The sequence below is a fragment of the Herpailurus yagouaroundi genome, unplaced genomic scaffold, assembly GCF_014898765.1.
Source record: "Herpailurus yagouaroundi ecotype Mexico unplaced genomic scaffold, PumYag 142, whole genome shotgun sequence".
NCBI classification, from domain to species: domain Eukaryota; kingdom Metazoa; phylum Chordata; class Mammalia; order Carnivora; family Felidae; genus Herpailurus; species Herpailurus yagouaroundi.
Window position 1 is genome coordinate 413,931 of NW_024412397.1, and position 15,961 is coordinate 429,891.

The following is a 15,961-nucleotide window of genomic DNA, read 5'->3' on the forward strand; positions in this document are numbered from 1 at the left end:
CGAGGCGCGCGAGGGGACAGCGCGCCAGCGCCGCCCAGGCCAGGCGCACCCTGCAGCCGCCCACGTTGATGGTGACGACGCGCCGGCCGCCCGCGGGCTCGGGGCGCAGCGCCATGGCCCCGGGCGCCCGGCCGCGCTCAGGACGCAGCGCCTGCGAAGGAAAGGAGGCATCAGGCGGGGCGGGGCGGGGTGGGGTGGACCCCGCCCGGGAAGGGGCCCTGCTGCCCCCACGTCCGTCCGCTGGGGGCCCGCGGAGCAGACCCGCTGCGTCTCCTGGTGACCGGCACCAAGGGCGGCCGCCCCGGAGGTGCCCCGCCCCCAGGGGATCCAGGCCGGGCTCACCCGATCCTCAAACGAGGTCGAGGGAGGAGGACCACCTGTGGAACAGGGCGTAGGTGGACTCTGGAAAGCCAAGCTGGGTGCTGGATGTGACAAAGGGTGACCAGAACTGAATCTTGCGGGTACCTGTGCCTGCATTGCGGAGACCATGAACACCTGGGGGGTAGCCTCCCGGCACCAAGGACGTGGCTCCTTGGAGTCACAGTTTGGGGTAGGGACAGCCCGGCACCCCCAACTGCAAGGTGAGCTCTGTGTGAGAAACGGTGGGGGGGGGGGTGCTCTGGAGGGCACCAGGAGGTCCGGGGCAGCCAGGAGGGCTTCCCAGAGGCAGCTGACTGGGCAGCAAGTTGGGGGAAATGTGGAAGAAGTTGTGCTGGAAGAGACAGACCTGGGTTACTTAAAATCCAGTGTTTGGGTGGTGGACACTGGGTGCCACGATCTCCCGAGCTGCTTCCTCAAATCGGAGACCCCGAGGGGCTCGGGCTCTGAGGGTTCCAACTCACACGAACTCCAGGGCTCACAGACTGAACTTCTTAATGAGGCAACAGGACATCTGAACACGCGCACTTGAAACTGTGGGGACTCAGCGGCGGCAGCACTGTGCCCGGGAGGCCTCGTGGGGGTGGCCCGTGGCCCTCCTGGGAGACTCTGTCCAGTCCCTGGAGCCACAGAGGCCGGCTGGTTGCAGTTCCGGGACAGGCTCAGCAGGTGCCGCGCCCCGAGTCTGTGAGCTAAGGCAGAGGTGAGCCTTTGTGTGGATCAAGAGCCCCAGGGGGCGAAGCCCACACGCCCTCTCCTGGGGCTGCTGATGTCGCAGGTGGGACGACAGTTTCTGCCTGGAGTACAAGTCCGGCTTCACCACGAGGGCCAGGATAACCCGGCTTCTGTAACACACGTGCTGGAAAGCCTGCTTGGGCTGCACGTGGCCTTGACCCCTCCCCCTTTCCGGGCTCCCTGCAGCCCGTCACACACGAGATTTGCGGAACAGGAGGGAGGATTCCTTTTGTGGCTAAATCAAATGTGTGCTCCGAAGTCTCTTCGGCAAATGGATAATCAGTAAGAGGGCCAGAGCCTGGAACTCCTGTAAACAGTGCTCTTCCCCCGAATATACACTTAGACATATAACCGTAGGACTCCTGGGTGGCTCAGTCGGTTAAGAGTCCGGCTCCGGATTTTGGCTCAGGTGATGACCTCACAGTGGAGAGACCTAGCCCTGAGGTGGGTTCCAGCTGGGTGTGGAGCCTCCTTGGGCTTCTCTCTCTCCCTCTGCCCCTCCCCCAATTTGTGCACACGCTCCCTCTCTCTCTCGTCTTCAAAAAAAGAAAAAAAAGCGATACAATCACAAATGGTACGTGAGTCTGAAAGTGTTTTAAGTCAACTTCCTGTTGACCTAAGAGGCTGCACAGTCACTTCCAAGCAGCCTGCACACACACCCTGTTCCCAAGGTGCAGCGTGTAATGAGGAGGTCTGAGCACTCTGTTGTCAAGGGTGTGGGCTTGTCAGACGCGCCCACCTCTGGTAAGTGGGTTCGGCCATTAGGACAGCTGAGGGCGTGAACTAACCGGGCCTCGGTTGGGCTATGTCTTCAGGGAAGAGAAAAACTGGGAAACACTCCAGCTCCCAGTAGAGGAAGATCGCGAGAGTTCTCTGCCTGGCTCTAGGTGAAAAACCACAGCATGGACCGAAAAGCCCACCTGCTGGGAACACAAACCGGTGCAGCCGCCCTGGAAAACTGTACGGAGGGTCCTTAAAAAGTTAAAAATAAAGCTACCCTCCAACCCAGCAATTGCACTACTATTTATCCAAGAGATAAAAAAAAGGCTCAGTCGAAGGGGCACATGCAGTGCTATCGGCAGTAGCCGAAGTAGGGAAAGAGCCCAAATGTTCATCGACCGACGAATGGATAAAGGAGGTGTGGTAAATATATATATAATGGAATATCACTCGGAAATCAAAAAGAATGACATCTTGCCATTTGCAACAATGCGGATGGAACTGGAGGGTATTACGCTAAGCAAAATAAGTCAGTCAGAGAAAGACAAATATCATGTGTTTTCACTCATATGTGGAATTTAAGAAATAGAACAGATGAACCTAGGGGGAGGGAAGGAAAATAAGATAAAAACAGAGAGGGAGGCAAACCATAAGAGACTCTTAAATACAGAGAACAGACTGAGGGTTGACGGAGGGAGGTGGCAGGGGGACGGGCTAGATGGGTGACGGGCGTTACGGAGGGCACGTGTTGGGACGAGCACTGGGGGTTGTGTGTGAGTGCTGAATTACCAACTCCTATTCCTGACACCGTTGTGTTAACGAACTTGGATGTAAATTAAAAAAAAAAAGTCTACCTGCACAATGGTTTTGAGGTTGGAATTCTGGTTTGTGAAATTCAAAGCCGGGAAATAACCCTCACGGTGGGCAGTCTCAGGAGGTCACCCCCCTGCAGCCTGTGTTAGACCCACACACTGGTCTAGAGCAGTCACTCACAGCCTGCCCCAGGGGGCACGTGGCAAGGCCTGGAGACATTTTTCATTGTTGTGACCGAGTGTGACCGACAACGGTAGGCAGGGACCATGGGTGCCGCTAAGCCCTCCGATGCACAGGACGCCACCAGAACCAAGAGCCGGAAACCAGCCCCAGTGTCAACAGAGCCACTGGTCTAGAGGGACAAACTCTCACCTCCAGTCTCAGGGATTCCCACAGATGAAGCCCCAACTAAGATGAATTTACAAAACAAAATTATAAAACACCCAGGGCAATAACCCACATGAGCCACACGAAGAAGAAAATTGAGCTCCTGGGAACTTTAGATAACACAATTTTAAAAGATATATAAAGATGTGAAAGAAGGAATTTAAACACCAGAGAAAAAAGACCTCTTCAAAGAGACCAGGAGGACCTGAACAAGAAACTGAGGCTCCCTGGGCCCCACATCCCCTGGCTTCAGGCCCCTTGGCCCCCAAGTCTCCCTGAGCTGCACATTCCCCTGAACCCATGTTCTTCCCCCTCCACAGTCTCCCTAGACCCACATCCTCTGGTCCCATGCCCCTGGCTCCAGTCTCCCTGGGCCCCACGTCCCCCTGGACCCATGCCCCTTAGCCCCCAAATCTCCTTGGGCCACACGTCCCCCTAGCTCCCCGTCCCCCTGGGCCTGTGGGCACACTGCGTGAACACCCAGCTACAGCACCTGTGTCTCTTCGCCTGGGCTTCTCTGGCTACCAGGCCTGCACAGACCAGGGATACTTGAGACTCAGTGTCCCCAGGGACAGCTCTCACCAGGACTGAGAAGCCGGGGTGAGAGACCTCTGGAACCCTCTGGTCCTGGGAGGGGCCTCTTAGGTTGACCTGCTCTGCATTCCCTTCCTGGTCACTCCTGACTCCCAGACTGGCATTCCTGGGGTTGCTTCCTGAGTAAGCTGCCTGCTTCTGCACCCCTGCCCTAGGGTCTGCCCTGGACAAACTGAGCTCAGACATCTGGGAAGTGTGAGGCCAGCTCTGGGTTTGGAGTGCACAGTTGCTGGAACTTGAAAGAAACAGGAACATGCAGGGAAAAGGGTCTCAAAGAGAATGCTATCGGTGCTTTCGTTCAAGCATGCATCTGTCCTTCTAACTAATGATTATTCAGAGCCTCCTCTGTGTCACACTCTTTGATTCAAGAATGGGACCTTCTAGACCCAATGCTAATATCATCCTCAATGGGGAAAAACTGAGAGCTTTCCCCCTAAGGTCAGAAACAAGACAGGGATGTCCACCCTCGCCACTGTTATTCAACACAGTATTGGAAATCTTAACCTCAGCAGTCGGACAACACAAAGAAATAAAAGGCATCCAAATCGGCCAGGAGGAAGTCAAACTTTCACTCTACACAGATGACATGATACTCTATATGGAAAACCCAAAAGATTCCACCAAAAAACTGCTAGAACTGATTCATGAATTCAGCAAAGTTGAAGGATATAAAATCAATGCACAGAAATCGGTTGCATTCCTATACACCAACAATGAAGCAACAGAAAGAGAAATCAAGGAATCGATCCCATTTAAAATTGCACCAAAACCCATAAAATACCTAGGAATAAATCTAACCAAAGAGATGAAAAATCTATACACTGAAAACTATAGAAAGCTTATGAAAGAAATTGAAGAAGACACACAAAAAAAGGAAAAATATTCCATGCTCCTGGAGAGGAAGAACAAATATTGTTAAAATGTCAATTCCACCCAAAGGAATCTATATATGCAATGCAATCCCTATCAAAGTAATACCAGCATTCTTCACAGAGCTAGAACAAATAATCCTAAAATTTGTATGGAACCAGAAAAGACCTCGGATAGCCAAAGCAATCTTGACAAAGAAAACCAAAGAAGGAGGCATCACAATCCCGGACTTCAAGCTGTATTACAAAGCTGTCATCATCAAGACGGTACGGTACTGGCACAAGAACAGACACTCAGATCAATGGAACAGAATAGAGAACCCGGAAATGGACCCACAAGCGTATGGCCAGCTAATCTTTGACAAAGCAGGAAAGAATATCCAATGGAATAAAGACCGGCTGTCTCTTCAGCGAGTGGTGCTCGGAAAACTGGACAGCGACCTGCAGAAAAATGAGCCTGGACCACTTTCTTACACCAAACACAAATATAACCTCAAAATGGATGAAAGACCAAAACCTAAGACAGGAAGCCATCAAAATCCTCGAGGAGAAAGCAGCCAAAAACCTCCTTGATCTTGGCTACAGGCAACGTCTTACTCAACACGTCTCTAGAGGCAAGGGAAACAAAAGCAAAAATGAACTATTGGGACCTCATCAAAATAAAAATCTTCTGCATAGCGAAGGAAACAATCAGCAAAACTAAAAGGCAACCGACAGAATGGGAGAAGATATTTGCAAATGACATATCAGATAAAGGGTTAGTATCCAAAATCTATAAAGAACTTATCAAATTCAACACCCAAAAAACAATCCAGTGAAGAAATGGGCAAAAGACATGAATAGACACTCTCCAAAGAAGACATCCATTTGGCCAACTGACACATGAAAAAATGCTCAACGTCACTCATCATCAGGGAAATACAAGTCAAAACCACCATGAGATACCACCTCACACCTGTCCGAATGGCTGACATTAACAACTCAGGAAAAAACAGACATTGGCAAGGATGCAAAGAAAGGGGAACCCTCTTGCATCGTTGGTGGGAATGCAAACTGGTGCAGCCACTCTGGAGAATAGTATGGAGGTTCCTCAAAAAACTAAAAATAGAACTACCCTACGACCCAGCAATTGCACTACTAAGCATTTATCCAAGGGATACAAGAGAGCTGTTTCGAAGGGACACATGCACCCCAATGTTTATAGCAGCACTATCGACAATAGCCAAAGTATGGAAAGAGCCCAAGTATCCATCGCTGGAAGAATGGATAAAGAAGATGCTATACACACACACACACACATACACACAATGGAATATTACCTGACAATCAAAAAGAATGAAATCTTGTAACTATGTGGATGGAACTAGAGGGTATTATGCTAAGCAAAATTAATCAGAGAAAGACAAATATCATATGACTTCACTCATATGAGAACTTTAAGATATAAAACAGATGAACAGAAGGGAGGGGAAGCAAAAACAATGTAAAAACAGGGTGGGGGACAAAACAGAAGAGACTCTTAAATATGGAAAACAAACAGAGGGTTACTGGAGGGGTTGTGGGAGGGGGGATGGGCTAAATGGGGAGGGGCACTAAGGAATCTACTTCTGAAATCATGGTTACACTCTATGCTAACTAACTTGAATGTAAATTAAAAAAAAAAGAATGGAACCTTCTGCTTTTTGTAGAAAGAAAGGGGATTTAATGCCATTACCTTGGCTGGTTTACTGGGTCTTTTATAGGAGCTGCTACTGTTTATGATACTGTTTCTGCGAACCTCGCAGTGCCAACTTCTGCCCATTACCTTCCTCCCCCGTGCCACGTAGCCTATCCTCCAAACTGGGGCACTCTTCAGAAGGCAAGGGTGCTGTTAACAATGACAAGGGACAACAGAGTCAACTGAAAGGGATGTTACCCTGCCCCAGGGGAGCAGAAAGGACCCGGGCAAAGCTCTTGGTGCCCTGCAGAGGGTCCCCTGGGAGAGGCTGGTGCATCAGCTGGAGTTCATGCCCTGGCGGTCTGTTTCCCACCCGATCTCGAGACGGCTGGCTTGGTAGCTTGTGCATTGTGCAGAGGGGACGCAGCCCCTAGAGAATCCTGAGCTCGTTTACTGGCGAAAGCAACAGAACCCAGGCCCAGAGGAGAAGCACGGGTGGAGGAGGGAGAGGAAGCCCGACCAGGGAGGCACTTCTCACCCTCGGGAGCAGGGCAGACATCAGGAGCTGGGGGGTGGGCACGGTCCAAGGGCAGCGCCAGCTGCTCGGGGGACCATCTAAGGGCTTGCGAGGTGGGAAGACTTCCGTGAATACCGTGTCATTTCTGTGCACCGGGACCCCAAGAGGCAGGTTCTGTCGGCTGTGTCTTGTAGGTTGCAAACCTAGTATCACGGAGGCTGAGTAGTGTCCTCACTGTGGAGTGACAGAGCTGGGGCTCTGGTCCTGGTCTGCACTGGCCGCTGGCCACCCCCACACTCACCTTGCCCTGCTAATTCATCAGTAACGGGTTCTGCTAACCTGTCTGCCTTCACCTTTCTGCCGGATCAACTGACACGTGGTGGTGTTTGCTTAGCCGCCTGCTCTTTCGGTGGTCAGCGGGGGCCCACAGAGCTGTGAACAAAGGCCACGCCGAGCGGGGCCGGGTCTGCAGGCCGAGCTGTGCTGCCTCGTGGTGTCCTCCGGATGGAAGGACGTCCACTTTTTTACCCATGCTTTGTGACTTGGCATCTCTGTGGCGTTTACTGCTGGCAGTGGTTGGCATGCCGCTGGTGGCTGGGCACCGTCCGCGTCCTGACGGCGGCCCGGACAGCAGTGAAGCCGGGCCGCGTGTCCCGCTCTGCCTCCTCAGGGTGGGACCCTCGGGGTGCGTTGGCTCCTAAATGCCTCCTAAACCCCTTCTGGTGCCGGAAGTCCTGTTCACCCCCAAGTCTCCCACTGGTATTCTTTGACTCCTCCTCAAAATTTGAGAAGACTATAGTTTTGAGACTCAACAGCATTTTCCGGACGTTTTATGTGTGTTGTGGAACGTGTAAGAAGGCCTTTGCTTCCTCGCTTTAAAATCCAAGCATACTTAGGAAAGCTCACAGAAAACAAACAGGAAAGAGCTCCCAGCTAGCCCGCTGGGGGCCATGGGACGATGGGGGCCGTGCTCCAAGACGATCCCAAGAACTCGGGAGCTGGTGTGGACGCTCAGTGGCCGCACTCAGGAGGTGCCTGGCCTGGGGCGCTTCACCACACAGTGCCTGACGCCTGAAGCCGTGTTCTGTGGTTGTGACACGGGGCCCCCAGCCCACGTCTGTAATGCACACACACTCCCAAGGCCGGCTGCAGAAGCGGACATCGAAGCTGGCCTTGCAGCTCACGCACTCGCGTCCAGCTCAGATTCAGGGGAATGAGGTCTGTGCTCCTGCCCTTACGGCATTTTATAAGCCTGGGCCCGCAAGGCCGCGCACTGGATGAAGAGGGCCCAGACCCCCGTGCGCCAGGAGGCTCACGGCGAGGACAGGCCAGCTTCCCCTTGAGTGGCGTCAGCCCGCGGGAAGGAGGCCGCGTCGGCGCCCAGCAGGCAACGCACCCCGACCTCCTCGCCGGCCCGCACAGCGCTGGCAGCAGCCTCCGAGCCGTCCTGTGGTCCCAGCCGCGCCAGCTTCTGCAAGAATCTGTCCAGCCTGGTCACGGCGGCGGGCCGCTGACACCACGGGCCTGACCCCGGGGGGATCTCCTGACTGGTGTGGACGAGCAGCGCAGGCCAGCCACCGCACGGCTCTGAGTCACCACCCCCTCCTGTCAGGACTGCTGGTAGCCGCCCCGACGGGTTACCTTGCCAGCCCCCCGCCCTTTGCTGCCTGTGCCCAGCACCACAGCCGCGGGGGCTCCCGAAGCCCGCCCGCCCACCATCCCTCCGACCGACCTCCACGCTCCGGGTCTGTTCCCGCGGACAAGGCTGCTCTCCACACGGTGCTGGCGGGGTCGGTGCCGTGCCCTCCCCCTCGCCTCCCGGCACGCTCCAGCTAGGGGTCCCTGTGCTGGCTGTCCCCCTGCCCCGAGCACCTGCCCAGATGCTGCAGCCACAGCTTTGTTCACACTGTACCTCTTGTTGGGGCCTCCCTCGCTCAGATTACACCACCACCCACACCCACGTCCTTCCTCAGCCGCGCACCTGCCGAGTACTTTCCTGTCTCCATAGCACTTTTCTCCTCCTGAAGGAGCAGGTAATTCGTTGTTTCACCAATCGCTTATTTTTTTTTTACTCCTGCGAGAATCTGAGCCCCGTGAGGGAATGGCTGTCATTCTTCTGTTTTGCCCAGGACGTATCACACACCCCAACACCGTCCCTGGAGCATAGCGGGTAGTCAGGAAATATTTGCTGGAGGGACAAGCCAGTGGATGAATGAGCCTCAGACTTGCCCCAGATGTTCCTAGCACATATGGCCCCGACACGTCACCTGCCCCTTGAACGGTGGCAAGAGTGGGTGCGAGTGTGGCTGTCCAGTACACGGACACAGGAGGCTTCTGTTGAACCACTTTGAACCGACGCAGGGTTGCCCACGAACGGAGCCCACGTAATTTCCCTGGAAGAAGCCACAAGGGTTGTACTAGGGCGGGAGCCGGGGTCCTCACCTGTGGCACAGAAAGAACACCAAGCGGGGTCAGGGGCCCGGGGCTGACCTGTGGCTCTGCTGCAATCGGCTGGGGCCCCACCGAGGAGCTCTGGTCTCCTCACCAGTGAGACGAACACCCGGCTCTGACGGGCCACAGCCCACCCTGGCTGGGGGAGCCCTGAGGGGCGTGAAGTGTGTGGCCGTCACCGGTGTGGGGAGACCCAAGGTGGCCAGGGCACAGGCAGGGACGCCAGCAGCCTGCAAACAGGGCTCCACATTCTCCTCCCGTGACGCTGCTGGGTAGTGCCACATTATCCGGGAACACGTCCTCTCCATTAACTAACGTCTGAACCTCTTGGGTGATCCAACTCGTCCTGATTCAACACGCGGGCTCCCGGACATGATTTAATATCGCAGAAATAGAGCGAGGATTAAGTTAATACGAGATGTTCCTCAGGGAATGAAGAGTTCAGACCAGCGTCTCTCTGAGCGGTAGGAGATTCGTGGCGCCTTACTGGAAGTACCAATCGTGGCCTCATCCCCGTGAGAAGGGAGAAAGCTCACTCCTTACGTACTGTCACCGAGGGAGTGGACAGTCGATTTGGTGGCAACCACGGCAACTTGTAATGCCCTCCGTTCCAGCCACCATGGGACAGGTGGAGCCCACGCTCAGGGCACGACGGTGGCCAGGCGGCTGGGCCGACACCAAGCTCCTGCCCTCAAGAGCCGTGCAATCTCAGGAAGTCACTTGGTTTTGCTAGAGCCACAGATCCCACGTGAATAAGCCGGAATAAATAATAGTACGACAGCACCCGCCTTGTGAGGAAGGCAAAGGCCACGTGAGCGTTTAGGACAGTCTTGGCACGGGCGTCCTCTGCACATGTTAACGCATACGTGTGCCTACGCGTTGTTGAAAGTGTATTGCAAAGGGCCTCTTGGCCAAGAGCAGCGTGGTGTCTGTCCTTATCAGCTTTGTGCCGTAGCTGTCCTCTCTGGGGACGGCACCTCAGATCGGCTTTTGAGTAGGACACAGAGCAGGAGCCCACTCCGTCCAGTGATGCTCCTTCCGTGGTGGATGCCGAGCTCTGGGGTCTCTCAGGACAGGCTCCCACTCTCCCGGGAACCTCGCCGTGGGGCCCAGGTGCCACATGTGAGGAAGCCTGGGTGACACAGGGAGGCCACACGCGGGCTTTCCAGTCGCCCGCTGAGGCCCCGGGCGTCGCAGATGCCGTGCCGCAGAGACGTGAGCGTGTGCTGGCGTCATCTGTTCCACAGAAGGGGTGACCACATGCTGGCGAGGGAGGGCTTGGGGCGCCCCGGGCCCGTCACTGCCCCTGGGCCTCCACACCTGCACGAGGCCCCTGTCCCTGACCGAGCCCAGGCTCAGGCGGTGGACGGCCAGGGAGGGACACGTATCTCAGAGCCAAGAGGGGGCTCCTGTCCACTCACAGGTCGGCCCTAGGAGGGCACACTTGTGTCCGTGTTGCTGCTGTGTCTCGAATGCCCAGAACACCACCTGCACTTAGTAGGTGCTTGGAAAAAAAGTCTGAATTTGAATCAAGGCTAAGGGTGGACCAGAGTCGAGTAAGTACTTCCCAGGGCATCCCTGGCGTTTCCCACATGCGTATGTGTGTGAACAGAAGGGTGTGGTCACCCCAGTGTCACCGAGGCTTTTTGGGAGATGTAACAAATAAACAGCAGGTGCCGGGACATCATGACATTTGCAGTTGTGAACCGGAATGGCTCAGCCCCGAAAGAGCTCCTGTGGGGGCCTCGCCGTCACAAGGGATGCCGTCCCCCAGGGGGCGCCCGGCAGGCGTGCCTGGCCTACAGGTTAACACGCTTCAGAAGGCGGCCCTGGGGAAACAAGTCATCGGTCCTGCAGCAAAGACAGACCACAGGGCCCCCTGCATGGTCCCAGGGCCACGGGGTGCCATCTGCTCACATTGTGGGTCATCACAACTGGCACCAGAGGTGGAGGTCAGGGCTCCACGGGGCACAGGACGTCCACGGCAAAGAGCGATTCACCCAAATGTCCGCGGTGCCCGGGGAGACCCCGTTCAAACTAGCCCGTCTGACCCACGGAAGCAGCCGTGCAAGGAGAGACGGTACAGCCCGGCTGAGGCTGGGGGCGTCCCGACGGGGGCGTCCAGGCGAGGAGGAAGCTCAGAGTGGTTTGGCCTCAGCTTACAAGCCATTACTTTAGGATCTAAAAATGTTTTCACACTACAGATGTTGCAAGATAATTAATGCAGCAATTAAAGCCTTTGGTTGTTGCTCCTGCCTCACTTTTGGTTCCAGTGTCTTCACGGAGCCGACTCCCTCTCTGCTCCTCACCGGCCACCGCGGCCTGCGCTGTCTGTCCTCGGGGCAGGGGCGCCTGGCCTTCCCAGGCCCCCTCGGCCCTCCCGGCGTGCCTGGTCCTCTCCCGGGCACACACGCCGCCTCTCAGTCCAAACACTTAACCTCTGAGATGACCCAGTTCACAAGAGCAGACGCATGAACCAGGCCCTGTGACAGCAGGGACACATGATGCCCTTCGGCCGGCCGGCTCCCGTGGGACGGTATCTGAGACCGCCGAAGCCCAAGCACCCTCCCCTCGTGACACGACAGCTCGCAGGCTAGTACTGGGCCAGGAGCCGCTCTGTCTTTAATTCTTTCTGTCCCGCCAAGTAAAGGTAAAGATGAGTTAAGGTAAAGATCACCTATCAGTTAAAAACAAAGAGGCAACTGTAAATAACTAATTAAAACATTTTGTTTAATGTTGACTGATTTTTGAGAGACAGAGAGCAACAGAACACGAGCGGGGCAGGGGCAGAGAGAGAGGGGGAGGCCCAGAATCCGAAGCAGGCTCCAGGCTCTGACCCATCAGCACAGAGCCCGATGCGGGACTCGAACCCGAGAACCGCGAGATCATGACCTGAGCCGAAGTTGGACACTTAACCGATTGAGCCGCTCAGGTGCCCCAGATAACTAATTTCAAACAAAACATGATTCTTCGGAGATTTTCATAGTCTTAAAAATTAGTACTCTTAGGATCATTCCTATAATGCCTTTCTGATTTTCAAACCCACATGTGTTCAGTTATTTTGTTTTGAAATGGATTATTTTCTATATGTCAAAGCGACACAACTTAGAAAAGTCTCTAAAGTGTATCTGAACAGACCTGAAGATGTGCTAATTAAATGTATTTGTAGCTGTGTCATCGACGGAAAAATCGACGATTATTTTTCAGTCATGATGTATTAGAACTACATATCATCTCCAAATCTGTAAGACACACAGAAATCTGGCAACTAATTACCCGCACAGCACAGCTGCAAATAACTGCCTCGAAGGTTTTTTAAAATTAAACTTTTAAGATTGCAGCGGCCCCGTGATGCCAGGCAGTGGCATCGTGCAAACTTGCAGGCCTGTCTCACTGCCAGGGTGTCATGTGGGCACTGACCCGGTCAGAACCCCAACCAACAGGAGGCCCCTGACGCCCCCTCCCTCCCGCCCCTCCCTTACCCTGGACTCGGTTCGCCTGCCCCTCCCCTCCCCTGGACTCAGCTCCCCCTCCCTCCCCTCCCCTCCCCCGGCCTCTGCTCACCTGCCCCTCCCTGTCCTCCAGTCAAACCCCGGAGTGGCGTCTTGATGGGCCGTTAGGAAGCCGTCCGGGACTGGCTCCCTTTGCTCAGCATCGGTCTCTGGAGGGTCATCCACGTTCCTCCTCCTCCTGGTGATCACTTGTGGCACGGAGGGGCCACAGTCTGTTAACCACCCACAAGTTGTGGCTTTCTTCCTCGTTCTTCTCTTTTTAAAATGTTTCTTTATTTGTTTTGAGAGACAGACAGAGAGAAAGAATCCCAAGCAGGCTCCTCAATATCAACCCAGAGCCAGATGTGGGGCTCCAGCCCACGAACCGTGAGACCATGACCTGAGCCACCAGCCGAGCCACCCAGGCACCCCTGATTTGGGGGAGTTTTAAGTCATTATTTCTGCAGGAACTTTCAGCCCCACCACTCTTCTCCCCTTCTGGGACTCCGACAGCATGAGTGTCGGATCTGGTTATGGTACCGCAGTCTCTGAGCCTCTGTCCATTTTATTTTCGGTCCGTGTCTTCGCTGCTTTTCAGGTTGGGCGAATGCGGTTGCTCTGCTCTGCGTCCACGACTCCTCTGTCCTTCCTGTTGGAGGCCGAATCCACCCACCGAGCTTCTCATATCACGTATTGTGTTTTTCTGTTCTAGAGTTTCCATTGCCTTCTTTTTTATGTCTTCTCTTCCTTCACTGACACTTTCTATGTCTTTGCTGAGACTCTCTTTCCGTGTCTGCTTCAGGCATGTTTGTAACCACTTGTTGAAGCATTTTTACAGCAGCTGCTCAAATAATTCTGTCATCTTGGTGTTGGTGTCTGCTGATTGCCCCTCATTTGGTTTGCAATCTTCCCGGTTCTTGGTGTGATGACTGATTTTCCAGTGAAACCTGGAAACGTTGGGTTTTATGTTACGGGCTCTGGATCTTATTATAACCTCCTGCTGTAGCCGTTCGGGAGACTAGAGTGAACACTCCCCACGTAGCCCATAAGATCACACAGATAAATGCTAACAACGCACTTAGCCATCAGGGACCGGTCCTTCCCACCTGAGCCGTGTTCACCAGAAGCGCCGATTCCTGAGGGGAGGCAGGCAGAGTCCGGGGTGGGATCTCGTGCTTTGTGTCCAGAAGCAGAGAGGCACTCCGGTGTGAACAGGCACACGGAAGGGACCTACCGCAGATGCCAAGAGTCTAGACACGGAACGACTCAGCTTCTTGTCAAACGTTAGCAAATAGAGGCCGCGAGTCTGTAGTGACGCAGGAATAAAAGAGAAACAGGAGGGAAAAAACCTTCGCCGCCATCGGAGGGCGGGCGTCTGCACTGCGCCGGCTACCCAGCCTCCGAGAGGGGGACGTGGCTTTACCATGAGGACGTTCGGGCTCACCCCTTAACCCAGTAGCACAACTCAGCACGGCCATCCTGACACTATGTGCCTCGAACGTGACGCAACGTGCAGAGTGACTGGCACCACGGGCAGCCGTCTGGCTCTGCCCCGAGTACACACTCCGATCAGACACGTAGACCCACACCCCAGGGTCCAGAGAATACGGGGCGATAGAGAAACACCACACAGAGACGAGAGCAGAGGCCTTCCTGCAGAATGACTCCTGCATTCTTCACAGAGTCAGTGATGTGGGGGATCAGCCAGCGGGAAGAATGTTCTAGAATCAGGATGGCCTGATTCTCTTTGATGGAGTCAAAGTGATTGAGACATACCAAGCGATGAAGTTTATAAACCAGATTAATTTCATCCAAAAAATCTATAAAAGACAGTGTTCGGACAATTGGGGAAATCTTCAGTGTTACGTGGTATTGTGGTTATGGAAAAGAGTCACCTTATTTTTTAGGAAATTCATACTTAATTATTCAGGGATAAATGTCTTGATTTCTGTAAGCTAGTTCCAGAACGGTTCATTATTTCATTTTATATGAACGCACACACGTTTCGTGTATGTACACACACACATGGGTTTCCATCACACTACTCTTTCTACTTTGTGTATGTTTGAATCTCGGTGAAAAAAAACCTGGGGAAAAACAGCCAAAAGCAAAGCAAAACAAAACACAAACTCCAAACCGACCGAACGTAATTCTCGTGATGTTACTTTCTGGGTTGGGCATCCATACCCTTGACCGTCTGCTGTGGGTCACGAGGGTTTCCCTTTCTCTCTCGATCCCGCTCAGTCTGACGGATCCAGCCGCCACCTGCAGCCTTTGGATGGAGCCCGGGTCCGGGACACAGCGTGGCCCCAGGCCAAGGACCCAGCTGGGGTGCGCGCTCGTCTGCTGTGTCGTATGTCCGCTCCCGGGAACCCGTCGACGCACAACGCTGGTCTCTGACCAGACAGGACAGGTTAATCTCGTGAAAAGACATTCACACTGATCTGTCCCTTTCATTTGCGCAGCACACGTTGACCTGCGCAGCCTCTGTCCATCCGTGGGTCTCGGTGAAAGTGCACTTCTGAAACTGTTGTAGCCAGATCTGGGTTTCGTTCTCTCAGGTCCTGCTTTCTCACTCCCCAAACGCCACGCGGATGCGGGCGTTAAATTAGAATCACACGTGACACCGTCCGCCGCAGGACCGGTCACGTCAAGGCGCAGCAAGAGACTCAGGTGAGACGTCAAGAGACCTGAGCTAGGCCCGGAGCCTGAGGCCCGCAGAGACACCACGGCAAAGGAAAGTCACAGGGTATCCCTCTCTGCCAAATTCTAAGGGACACGAAGCTTCTACCTTCCCTGAGGAGGGGGGAGTCCGGGCTCACAGCAGGGGGGGGCCCAAGTCTATATTCCGGCTCATGACGACCTGCCTCCCACGGGGCCGTGGGGAAGGGATGTCCCCTTGAGACCACGCTGAAACGACACGTCCAAATGCTGGAGGTTCCCTGCCAGCCGGGCGCTGTGCCCAGCAGGACTCTCGCCGCCCAGGCGGGGAAGCCGGGGAAGCCGGGGGGGGATGAGTCAGAGGACAGGGCGGGGAGACGTGTCCTGGCTGCGACGGCTGTGTATCTGGGGCCCGTCACCCGGATCCCTCAGGGTCCCAGAGTCCAGGTGGTAAACCCAGGGTCGAATGAAACTCTCTACCCCTCCTCCAGATTTAAGGTCTGTCAACGCCAGGTAAGAGTGGACGGCAAGGGAGCCGTGGTGTTTTGGAAAATAAAGTAGCAGCAAAGACGGGAGAGGGGAGGGGCTCAAGCCCGTGAGGAGAGCCTGGGGGGCAGGCAGTGCAGGTGAGGGGGGGTGTAGGTGAGGGACCCCTGGGGGGGCAGGTGCGGGACCTTGGGGGGGGCAG

The 15,961-nt window shown here is 54.7% G+C and overlaps 1 protein-coding gene across 1 annotated transcript in view; it reads right to left on the minus strand.

Annotated features, from left to right (window-relative positions):
- Positions 1 to 15,961, minus strand: part of KCNG2 (potassium voltage-gated channel modifier subfamily G member 2) — a 58,375-nt gene that overhangs the window by 36,086 nt on the left and 6,328 nt on the right. The window contains exon 2 of the mRNA XM_040479514.1: positions 8 to 151. Coding sequence (XP_040335448.1) covers positions 8 to 115 — 108 coding nt within the window. The 5' untranslated portion in view covers positions 116 to 151. The remainder of the gene's footprint in view (positions 1 to 7; positions 152 to 15,961) is intronic.